Source organism: Buteo buteo, chromosome 8, assembly GCF_964188355.1.
Source record: "Buteo buteo chromosome 8, bButBut1.hap1.1, whole genome shotgun sequence".
Lineage (NCBI taxonomy): Eukaryota > Metazoa > Chordata > Aves > Accipitriformes > Accipitridae > Buteo > Buteo buteo.
Genome location: NC_134178.1, coordinates 5,454,734 through 5,467,294, shown reverse-complemented (window position 1 = coordinate 5,467,294; position 12,561 = coordinate 5,454,734). Strand labels below are relative to the sequence as shown.

General features: G+C 33.4%; 1 protein-coding gene across 6 annotated transcripts in view; it reads right to left on the bottom strand.

The window, feature by feature from the left end:
• GK (glycerol kinase) overlaps nucleotides 1–12,561 on the bottom strand; it is a 36,815-nt gene that overhangs the window by 18,754 nt on the left and 5,500 nt on the right. For 4 of the 6 annotated variants that reach the window (XM_075033503.1, XM_075033506.1, XM_075033507.1 and 1 more), the window contains exons 2-13: nucleotides 10,824–10,897; nucleotides 10,062–10,168; nucleotides 9,409–9,486; nucleotides 8,331–8,410; nucleotides 7,154–7,291; nucleotides 6,531–6,640; nucleotides 5,863–5,929; nucleotides 4,696–4,713; nucleotides 3,629–3,664; nucleotides 2,928–2,995; nucleotides 1,350–1,392; nucleotides 579–659 (exon numbers count right to left, since the gene is read on the bottom strand). In XM_075033503.1, the coding sequence (XP_074889604.1) occupies nucleotides 579–659; nucleotides 1,350–1,392; nucleotides 2,928–2,995; nucleotides 3,629–3,664; nucleotides 4,696–4,713; nucleotides 5,863–5,929; nucleotides 6,531–6,640; nucleotides 7,154–7,291; nucleotides 8,331–8,410; nucleotides 9,409–9,486; nucleotides 10,062–10,168; nucleotides 10,824–10,897 (900 nt within the window). The remainder of the gene's footprint in view (nucleotides 1–578; nucleotides 660–1,349; nucleotides 1,393–2,927; nucleotides 2,996–3,628; nucleotides 3,665–4,695; nucleotides 4,714–5,862; nucleotides 5,930–6,530; nucleotides 6,641–7,153; nucleotides 7,292–8,330; nucleotides 8,411–9,408; nucleotides 9,487–10,061; nucleotides 10,169–10,823; nucleotides 10,898–12,561) is intronic. The other 2 variants (XM_075033505.1, XM_075033509.1) reach the window with 2 other exon arrangements.

Sequence of the window (12,561 nt, the reverse complement as noted above, 5' to 3'; positions counted from 1 at the left end):
AACCCTAAAGTTAAAGTAAAAATCCAATTTTCTACAGAATTTGGATACCCTCAGAGTTGTGTGGAGAGTTGAGGAACTAAATTCTGGAATTAGGCACCTAAGTCTTAGTAGGTAAAAAAGATCTCAATTGTTAGAGGATTCTTGTCCCAGAAATCTGGTTCAGATTTTTTAAAGTTAGAAGTAAAATCCATTAGAATGAAATAAACTCCAAAGACATTTAGTTATGACTTTTATTATGAGAGGACTTTTCCCCCTCTTTTTAAATCCAATTTTAGTATAAATTTTTTTATTTATAGGTAACATTTATTAAAGATTTGAAAGACTGTGTAACAGAAAAAATGCTTTAGCCGTCATGCCCTGAAAATATAAATGATGCAATGTAGAAATATTTTTACTAGATTATGTGATACAGATTGAAGATAGGGATAAACAAAACCACACATAAGCCTTGAGGCACACAAACTATAACACAAAGCTATTTTGATTTCCATGCAGCTGAAGATAACATAAGGATACTAGAAAACAGAAGTAAACAAGAACAGGTGTCACTACAAAAAAGAAGAAATTACTGGACTTACCTCTAGTGCATAACAAACAGGTTTGTCTCTGCCCAGTTTGTAAGCTATTGTGGTTAGAAGACCATGCTCAGAAAACACAGACTAAATGGGGAGAGGGAAAAGAAAAGGTAAAGCATGAACAGAAGCAGAAAATATTTAAATACAAATATGCAAAAGATAATAAACAAGAGACAAAACCTTCACTGGAAAAAAAATGAAATATGGAAAGTTTAAACAAAGTAAACTATCAGTCACTCTGAATAAACACCTAAGATAGAACCCTCAGATCACTGGTATTAACTCTCATTTCCACAAGCTACCTCAGATCTTTCCAGCCTCCTTATAGCAAAGAATTGGGGGTCTTTAGAAGGAGATGTGAATGAGAAGGAAGCCAAAGCTTTGCATTATTTATTCAACTACAACTACAAAGAAACAATGGGAGAAAACGAAGGGAAGAAATAAAATAGCCAAGACAAGGAGAAAAGCATGTGGTTAAGTAACACAACACTCAGCACTTCTGGGTGAGGTTAAGAAACATATACAAGGAAAGAGCAAGAAACTTGTTATGAAAAGTTCTTTTTGGAAACTTCCAGAGCTAGGAAATGGAGTCTTACTGAAACACCTTGAAAAAATTATTACTTTCTATTCCTTCAGATTTCCGGATGCATTTTTCCTTATCTCTAGCAATATAATTGTTATCAATAAGTTTAAGAAAGGCTAATACATAGTTGTACTCAAGATCTTAAATTAAAGATTGTAAAAAAAAGTGAACAACTGAAAAATGCAGCTGACCTTCTGACCTGTATTGCACAGCAAGAAGCATCCTGTTCCATACCTAGCATGAAAGCAAAGCAAAGTTAAACCCAGGATGTTTAAAGGATAAACTGTTACTGTAATTCATGAATCCATGACTCAACTTTTTGCCCCTTGAAGGTTATGTTACCATTAGCTAATGATAAAACCACCTTCAAAAAGTTTATTTAAATGCAGCCTGGAGCTGAAAAATCTAGTCCCACACCTCTCTCTCTGGTTATTTCTTGTATAATAGTTGATCAAAGAGCAGATACGGCTGAAAACTAAGTGTGAATTCCTCTTTGGTGGCAGTGTTTACCTACTTCAGTTTAAGCTGATTATGAAAGCTACTTTATAAAATAAATATTTCACAATATTAAATTCAAGCTTTTAAGGGGGAAAATTTAAGAAACTTTGTTCCTGTCACAAAGAAGACGGTTTTCTTTAAACATATTCAGTTCAAAAATTTCTAAAAATGGCACATTTCTCATTCAAAGACCACATCACATATATGTGTGCATACATACACATATAAGGACAAAGTTTAATAAAAGGAGTACAAAATACTTAAAATCCACTTATTCTAAGAAATTATGAGTTCCCTACCTTTTTAATGCCCTGAAAATTAATAGCTTAAAATAGTACTGAGATAGCCTTCAGTTACATTTGGAGAGAAAAAGGGTAAAACAATAACACAAATAGGTTAAAAAATCTCACTTTTACCTTTTGGTTTAGCTGGCTTTTTTTCGAAAGGTCTGTTATGTTATGAAAGTATTTCTTACAAAAATATTTTTGATAATATTACTTACAATCATGTTTGTTATACTAAAATACAAGGCCACTAACCATTAAATTTGTGTATAAATATAAAAGATAAAGTGAAGGTTAATTAGCAACAATAATAGATTAATGTGTAATTAAATCTGTGAAAGTCCCATACTGTGTATGTACCTACATGCTCAGTTAAGCACATAGTTGTAAATGGAACAGTAAGTCATTTAAGCAGAGAGCTTTTCCTCAAATGAATGTTTGATTACACCAGTTGCCTGATTTAACTGATCAGCTATTTTAAACAAGGGACACTAAGAGGCTGAGAAATAGAAAAAACAACAAATGTGAAATTCTCCACACTGAGCTAGACACAGAAGCAAAACTAAGCACTGCAACCGAAATGAACCTTTCCTATCTAGCAATGCTGTGGGTTTTTTGTCATTCAACTCTATGCAATCTAACTCACATGGCCTGTATTTGTTTAACTTTAGATCACAATTTAAATAATACTGCAACTGTTTTAATCTGTGTTTTGGAGAATTTTAAAATGAAAAACCTTCTGTCACACAGACATATTTCCTCACAATGACTTTGTTCCAAAATATACCTCACAAGCCATGTAACTTTAATATCTTCACTATTTATAAAAGTCAGGACACTCTTTACTTTGTAGGTCAACACAGTCAAAAGGTAGAGCTGTAGTTATGCAGTAACTACAAAAGCATTTGGCAGTTAGCTTGTAAGAGAACATAATACTAAATTCAAAACAGAACAGTGTGTTATCTTACAATTTTCATAATAACTTACGTATTTTTTGCCTGCCCATCTTGAAAACACATTTGCCCAACAAGAGCAGCAGACTGGTCACCCAAGCACTGGAAAGAGATTATTTATTTTTTTTTTTTTTAGCAAATGTCTGCACACGAATGAAAAAGGAACATGAACAGATATAATTAACTATAACTCTAATCTATTAGGAGCATGCAGATAATTGAAGGTAAGGAAAAATCTATAGAGACAACCTGTGCTTTTTACTACCCTCCCCTCTGTAAGAACTCCAAATGAAATGTGTGGTGCTACTTATGGTGAACAATTTAAAGAAATCAAATTAAAATTTTCTATCTTTATGCATGTTGTATTGGAAAAAGCTGAGAATCTGCCCAACACTTCTGGATTATGCATATACTGAACTCCTTTTATATATAAAGCAGAGCTTGCTTCTATTTTGTAATGTTGCTCATTTACTTAGAGATCCTAAGTTTCCAACAGCACTACACATATGCATTAAAGCCGTCAGCTGTATTTCCACAGCCAGACCTTAACTTAGTAATGAAGAATCCAGTCAATTAATAATTCAACTTCAAAAGTTAACTTCATGTTTAACATGAAGTAAAAAACCATCAACTGAATTTGTAGCAGGATTCACCCATCTTAAAGTTCTTTCAGTGAAGATATGTTCATTCAGTATCAGGTCCTCATACCAGAATCTGAATTGAAATAGGACTTACCCCGGAAATTGGTACACCTGTCAAAGCTCCAGATTTCTGATTCGCAAAAAGAGAAAGAAAAGTTCCAAATTAGCTTTCCATGACTACAGTTTAAGGCAATGAAAAAGAAGCTAAACTTGTAATGCTCAAAGGAAAACAAAGAAGGGTCACGTAATCAACGTGGTTCAGTTCAGGTGTACATTGGACTTCAGCTTAATGCATCTCATGCCTAAAACACTAAAAAACAGAAAGCAGGAAATTTACAGGTATACTTTATGTCACCTCAACAGTTCTTAACATAAATTTGTTGAAATCATACTGTACAGAAAATTAGGTTCGGTGTAATCTGTGCAGTCAGTGTCAAGTGTAAAATGCAAAAGTGCAAAATGGTAAAGTCACTAGAAAAAAACGTGATTGTGATGACACACTAAGCAAAGACAGATGCCTCATTTTAAGACACAGCATTTTAAGTCTCATATAGAACATATTCCAAACACGACCATGCAGTTTTTCAGTTGCGTTCTTGCAATAGGTATCATAAGAAGTTTACATCCTGACAATTTTTACTTCTTTCTTTAGTTTCTTTGTGCAATTGTGAAAATGCATTTTCACAAGGCCATACAAGTGCATTTCCAATCTGAATCTTTTTTTCTTTAATTCTCATTTTAATTAACTGGATTTAAGGTAATTGAGTTTATAAATGCAATAAAACCCCCTGCATGAATCTGATGTTTCACTATAATAGAATGAATATTTGTAGACAGAACGGCCCTCTTTTCTCATTTAAAAATGAGACATAAAATGAGACAGCCAACATTTATTAGCCAGTAGTTTTACTTTTTACTTCACTATAAAAAGAAATGCTTAACAGCAGCCTGCAAATTAAGGGAAACGCATACATCAAGATTACATTTTAGAAACAACTTTGGCATGAACTCTAATTGTAATATCTCAAATTTGGAAATACCCGCCAAATTTATTGGTCTAGAAAGTGTGCTTTTACTAATCCTTAAACCAATGGAAATGCAAAGCATTTGAACAGAATGGATAAGATATAGGTGGTCAGCCTAATGGAAGACTCTACTCACCAGGCTAGGACAGATTTTCTACAGTCAGCAAAAGGAAGAAAAAGAAAAAAAATGGAAGGAAAGGGGAAGAGAAATAAAAGTTCACATTTAAATTGACCAGCTATTACGTTTCAGTTGCCAGGTAGTATCTTTTTCCATTTACCTCAAAAATTCAGCTTAATACAAGCCACTCTCATCTGACCATCACATTAATAAAAGTCAGCAATGACTTCCAGTGGCATCTCCATTAAGAGATTAGCAAAAATACTTACATTTCAGGCAAGTAAGAGTTATATTTTAAATAAAAATCTCCATAACTTGTCTTAATTACAAAAAGCCTGTATGTTCTTAGTAAACAATAGGACAAACTATGAGGAAAAAGAATGCAAAATCACAAAATCCAGTTTATCTGATTCTGAAGCTAAAAAATTAGATGTCACTGATTCAGAATAGTTGGTGCTGCATCAAACTAAACTTGAAACCTCAGCCCCATGAAAACAATTAATGATTTACTCCTAAGTAATATTCACAGCTGCACTGGAAACAGTGCGATTAAAAAGACATCATGATATTAAAAATATTTTTTTTACTGAGTGCTATGTAAATATACATGGCAAGAGAAGTTTATTTTTCAAAAAGAAGGCAATCTAAGGTGTCACTTGTGATTTTCCAGTTCACAGAAGCTGACTAATCTTGCCTTCAGTTATTTGGAAGTAAGACATTACACGTCTTGTCCAGTCTTCTTAGATCACAAAGACTTCCATAGTGATTTTCATCTCTTCTTTTCAATTGTACAAGAAGTAAAAATATTGTGCTCTAATTACAGCAATCTCATTCTTTTAATCTACTGATTATACATTGCATTCTGATGGATAGTTTCTAAATCAATAAGTAAATGTAATAAAAAATCAAATTTTTATCCTTATTTTTATGTAAGAATAATTATTATCCTTATCAAAAACCTCTCACATCTTGCTTTGTCTATTTGACACTTAAAAGAGAAAACAACAAATATTCAACTTCATATAATATTATACAAGAGTAGATAATGACTTACTAATCATAAATCAAACAACAGTGGTCTAGAAAAAGCCACTAGTCTTAACCTATGGAAATTCTGTCACATCTATACTGATGTAGTTATATTTTTACAAGATTAACTTCACACACACACACAAGCAAACTTACCATCAGGCCATAAATCTCAGAGGAGCTTCGTACTTTTGGGAGTATTTCCATAGGAATATCAAAGAACCTGAACACAATACAAAATAGTTTATACATATGGTCAGTGCTAAATCAGAAAGCATTTTGCATTTATTTTCTTCAATAAGTTTAAGCTGTAAAGAAAAAAAAAACTACAAAAGGAACTTTGATTTCTAGAGTTTAATCCATCACTGTGTGTTTTTCCACTTGTTACAGTATGTGACACTGAATTATGGAGGAAAACAGCATATACTTGAATATTTTGAAGACTTATCCAAATCTTTCGTGTGGGTAGTCATTCCTCTTCCAGCAATATCTTTATAATATTGTTGTTAATAAATTTAAATTTAAAATAGAGACACTATCATTGTAACTGCCTTACAATTTGATTAAGGAATAAAGAAACTATTAAACATCATTGTTTCCATGAACCTGTCTTCCACCTACAGGAAAAATCTGCTACTTTTAATTAATCCAGACAGTTGTAATTTGGACTTCTGGATAACAATGAATCTTAATTACTAACAGTAAATACAACAGTAATTGCTGATCTTAGTCTAGATAAGAGATTCTTACTATTAAATGAGTTTCTTCACAGATCACTTGTAGAATCTATTTAAATAACAGTATTACTGAAAAACTGAGCTTACTGGCAGAGCTCAGGATCCCATTCCAAGGAATGAATGTTGAACAACATTGTTCTACTGGCATTGGTTACATCTGTACAGTGAACACCTCCATTCTTTCCACCTGTCAAACTCTGAACAAAATAAATATCAACAGTATTTGCCAAGAAAACAGATAGGTTTACTTCAACACATTACCAAAAAAAAAAAATTCTAAATTTACAAAGCTTTCAGCTTGGGACTGGAAACTCTGATATTTCTGCAACAAGTAAAAAGGTGGACCTATTATAGCAGAAGAAAGGCATGAGAGAGGTAATAAGGGTACAACAGTACCTCCTGTATTCTTATATTGTGAAGGTGTCTAATACACCTTTCTAAAGTCCAAGACTTTTCCAAAAGCATGAGCAAAATTTTACAGCAACCTATAAGTGGTAAATTACACATAAGCACCTACAAAAAGAAAATATAGTGATACAGGGACAGTAAAAGTTCATATTGTAAGGAACTTTGATGGAATTTCTTTAGTAGCTTGTATTGACATCACTGTGTGATCAGTGGGCCTCACATGTCACAGTCCTTTGCACAGGAATTTGCATGATATGAAAATTAATTTTTAAAAGAATGATAATAAACTCACAAATACATACCCATATAAGCCATGAATCAATAGTCCCAAACATAGCTCTTCCATCATCAACTGCTTGCCTAATCTCTTCCACATTATCCAAAAGCCACCGAAGTTTCACTGCACTAAAATAAGTGCTAAGTGGAAGACCAGTCCTAAACTGTAAAATAAAAAAAAAATCATTTAAACACCGCACAAGTACCTTTTCCATGAATACTGTAGTTACATATAAAAATGGTGATAGTAAGTGAAAAACCGAAGACACAAACCTCAGAGAAATTACACAAACTTGTTATTTAAGTAAGTACTAAGCATACAATACACAAGTCTGAAAATATGAAAAACAAATGACCAGTGCATTAATGGACAAAGATCAAAGCTGATCTAAATGCAGTTCAAAGACCATTTACATGGAAATCGTTGTTTGCAGAAGTCCTGTCTTATCTAGGATATCTCCATATGACTAGACAGCAAGTAATGACAACAAAAATGAGCAGCATGACACAGGAAAGATGGAACTTGTATCCTACGAGAAGTTAAAAAGCAAGTAAGTTTATATGCTTTTTGACATCCATTTCCTGCCTATAGGAAAACATACAATATATAAAATATATAATATTTATACAATCAATCAAGGAAAATATAAACCAAAGAATTAAGACACCTTTTTGCAAGCATTTACTTTCCAAATTGTTTTATATATATATATATATATATATACACAGCTATATAAAAAAAAAATGAAATTGCTCTTTATAAACTATCTTCCCAGTTCTCAGATTGGTTGCAATTAATTTCAATATTAAGGCATAAGATGAGAAAGGATAATATATTTCACATCAATAAATTATTTTCCAAACAGTTCTTTTCTACTTGCTCTCAATTTTTGTGTGTGATGTTTACTTATCATTGGATAGGTAGCACATGATTAGATCTCACTAACGATTAGTCATTTAACTCCTCTAGTGAGAGATGTAAGGAGTGTTAACCACTGACTTCAAGGAAAATAAACATTTTCCAGTCTCAGATTGGTGTATAATATTATGTACATTTTTTATTATTTGACAAGCTAAGAAGTGACTAGAAGCTACAACTGACTGACTTCGTTTGGGGGAATTTTAAGCACACATCTCCAAAACATTATATACCATAGCAATAAGAGTTCAGCTACTATTTAAATGTTCTGGAATATCTCTTACCTTAAAATAGGCTTTGTTTTTTCCTGGAATTCTTTTAAGAAGCCGTTCAACTGTTGACTGGGTTCTCAGGTCAAGCCACACTAAAAACATGAATAAAATTAACTGATCAACTGATTTAATACATGAAAAGTGACATGTACAAGCTGCTTCTACAAAACTAGAGCTCTTGCCAGTAAATTCCTGTCTTTATTTTTAGCTTTTCATGAGTTGAAAGAATACTGTATTGCCATTGATTTTAAATGCATTATTGTAAAAATTAAAAATTGTTAGATAAACTCATTTGATTTAGAAGAACAAACAATTTGAGAAATCAATCAGGATTTTCCACATAATAGGACATGCACTTTTCTCTGTCAGAGCATAAGCAAATGACTAATACTATGCTGTTTAGAGCAGATGACTGTCATTAAACTAAGAGGTTAAAACAAATAGCAGGTTGATTATTTACTATTCCTATGAAAACTTTGAACTGGAGTGCTATGTCAGAGTTATCAAGGTACAGCTGGGCTCAATATAAAGCTGTTAACAACATATATTTGAATATAGAAGAGTCCTGTTTTTTCAGTGATACTATGCTAAACTAAATCTGGCACTTGACATGGCCTAAAAGAGTAAATCTAGACAATTACCATTACTCAGCTGACATAATCTGAAAAGCTAAGGTAAGTTAAAAATAAAACTCCAAATCAGTAAGTACTCATGAAACCTACTTAACGCATTTTTCCTTTAAAGTTAAATCAAAAGCATCCCGAAAATTTAGCAAGCTCCTTCATTTAAAAGGAACTGATTGGGTGTAAGTCAGAGCTTCATTACATGCCAGAGATGTACAAAACCCCTCAGGAACATTGTTTTTTGTTAAAAGTCCATGAAGTGATTTATTAACTATTAAGTAATAATTTTAATAGAATATTTTTTTTTAATTGGACTGGTGTATACAAACACAAAGTTTATGACACAGATATTAAAAAATCAAAGAAGTTAGTAGGCTAGGCCACAATGAAGTCTGTACAGGAAACTAGGGAAGCATTTGTCTATAACACAATCATGATATTACATATTCAGAAAGTATAGTAGTTACCAATAGCATTATAAAGAGGTTCTCCAGTTGTCTTGTCCCAAACCACTGTTGTTTCTCTCTGATTGCTGACTCCAATGGCTTCAGGACAAAATAGAAAGAAGTATCCTTTTCAGAAGGTTTGTTTTCCCCTTTTGGGGGATGAGGGAGGGGAGGGAGAGGTGGAGAGGAGGGAGGAACAGGTAAGGAGAAGAGGAAAGTAAATGGGAAATAAAAAGCTTCCAACTTTTTCATGTTATAATCTAGAAATATCACTTCTAAAAGCTCATCATTCAACTTTTGCTGCTTAAAAATGTTAAAAAAATCTCTCTTCTTTTTTTGCCAGAAACTGAGACAGCAACAACACTGACAGAGAAACTAGCTTTTCCCAGTAAGTCCTAATTTAAATTTCAGAATTTCTTCATTCATCACTTGTCTCTGTGACTTTGCAAGATTAGGTTAAGTTTACTTTGTAGATTCTGCATTGCTAATATACATGAAGGACTTGTTTTCTCATTATTCCTCCCAAACAAACTGATCTCAATTCCAATTTAACATTTTTTTGAGGCCAGCACATGCTACCACCTTTCTATTTATTGACTTAAAGACTAGAGAATTTGACTTGCTCAACCATGAGTATGTTAAAGCCCTCAGTTACCCTTAAGTACTAGGAATACCTTTTATGTTAGTGATGTCTATGTTTAGTTGTTGCAGTTTCTCACAGGTCCTTTCCACGCATTCATGGACAGACTTCAGTATTTCCTTTGGATCTTGTTCCACCCATCTTTAACAAACAGTAGACACCAGTTAATACAAAGACAAAAAATTACATTTAGGGAAAAAAAGAAATTCTAGTCTGAAAATCCAGCCGAGTATTTTGACTTGATCTTAACTGTAAAGTATGTTTTACATATCTAGAAAAAGTGTCATAAATTTCAAACCCTTTTTAAACAGTAAGCTGCATCTTCCCAACAAAACCATCTGCAGAAACCAAAGAATTTTGTTTTGTTTTATTCTATACAGAGGGCTTTGGCAGCAAATGTTAGGTCAGTTAAGAACAAACAAACAAAAAAACCACCTCAGAGAACAAATTAAGCAGTTTCTATGGACTAAGCTGAAGACTACGATTAAATTGTAAAAATGAGCAGCTTTACCACCTAGATGAGACTTTAGTTTTAAACCTTAAAGTTTAAACTTTAAATATGTTAATGAGTGATGGGAGTAAAACACCAAGTATTTTTAGTTTACATAACTCAGAGCACATACCGGACACCCAAGGTGAGGTTTTTTTATGCCATTTTTCCTACCACACAGTCTTCTATAGCAGATACTATGTTCTTAATAATTATTAATCAACTTCAGTTTTGATCATTCAGAGATAAAAATACATAAGCTCTACCCAAATATAAACAAATAAAAAACCCACAGAAAATTCATACCCTTCTTTAGGGAATTTCTGCTGTATCTCAACCTGATGGTGACTCAAGAGCTCTGCTGTTTTTGCATTAAAAACCTGCAAATAAATTACACAACAGAATTTTCTATGAACACAGAAGTTGAAACAATAAAATAACATTTATTCTTTTGAACAAACACAGTGCTGTGATAATTGATAGCCATTTTCTATCATCAAGCCAAATATCCATATAACCTGGGTTCAGATATATGAACTTTTGTGATTAAGGTAAGCAAAGAATATTTTGGTAAGCTCTTCTGTGAATTATAACTGCTTTTTTTTTCTTGATGGATTGGGAAATAATCACATTTTTTCTTGTGGAGGTTGCAGAAATTAAACTAATTATGCATTTTAGAACATACCTCTCTGTAAAATACCCACTACTAGTCATAATAACATTTCTTTAGTTCCTGCTCTGATAGTCTAATGCCAGAGCTATGCCTTTTCTTGGGTTAGCTCACTTTTAGGGAGAGTGATTTTAAGAAACAGACAATCACATGTAGTTTAGAAATCACAGAAGGGACCAAACTGTGAAGACAGAAAAAGCACCTGGGTAGAACCCAGTTTGTTTCAAAGCAAACTACAGATACAGAGCTTACGAACAATCTGACAAGAAAAGAATGTCACTGCAGCAACATGATACATTAAAAAAGAGAAGAACATGCAGAAAAAGTGACTTAGATTTGGATATACTACAATAAAAAACCAGCAGAGTAGAGAATCCTGAGGACTATACTAATGGCTGTTCTTAAGGAATCACAAGTTAGAGGCTCTGCCTTGCAGTAGAAGCTCTGCTAGAATACACAACGATCTTCATTAACCATCAGTGGCCTGTTTCCAAAAGTAATCTACTGTGGCCAAGCTAAGATGACACCAAGTAAAACATCCAACTTAACTGCACAATTAGTAAACCAGCATAACTAACTGGCCAACGATGACATTCCTGGGAAAATGGCTCTTTCTCACTAACACCATTTAGAGTCTTTTCCTTGAAGAACATTCAGGGACCTAGAAAGTAAAATCTAACAGCAGACTCAGACACCATCCTATCTTTTTATGGCAAGCAGAGGAGGGTCAGATTCAGAAACCACTCTCGTGCTAAGGGTACAAAACCCATTCACTCTCTAGGAGACAAATGAATCTTTTCCACACTTCCTACTGTTAGCAGGAAATAAATACAGATTCAATTAGACAAGGTCATTCATTGAACCTGGATTGTGTGACCTGCAGATAATAAAGGGTGAAGCTCTAGCACAGCATGGCTTTTTGCCTCCTTCTAAGCAAGCTGTTCTAACAGCAATAAATTCTCAACAGAAGCAATAACGCTACAAATGCATAGATTTTTTCATGCCCATAGAGAAGAGCTAGGTAAACATGCTCTCCTAATCCATCACGAACAAAACCACAAGCTTCTGACATCCTCAACAAAAGCAGCAGACACTCCCTGTACCTCAGGGCAAGGGATTAAAAAGTTTCACTGAGAACAATACCATGTTCTACAGTGATAAATAGAACTCTGATACAGGAAAAGATGCCAAACATAAATGAGTCATTACACTTAAACCTAGAAGACAATAAACAAAGTAGGGAATAAATAGAACAAATGGGACCTCCCCTCCTTCCCTGCTCCTCCACCCCCCCAAAACCCCTCCTGCCAGAAAAAAAACCCAAACCATCCTTGTTTCTCTCTGACAGTGGTGAGAGAGAGAAACAGGTGACAA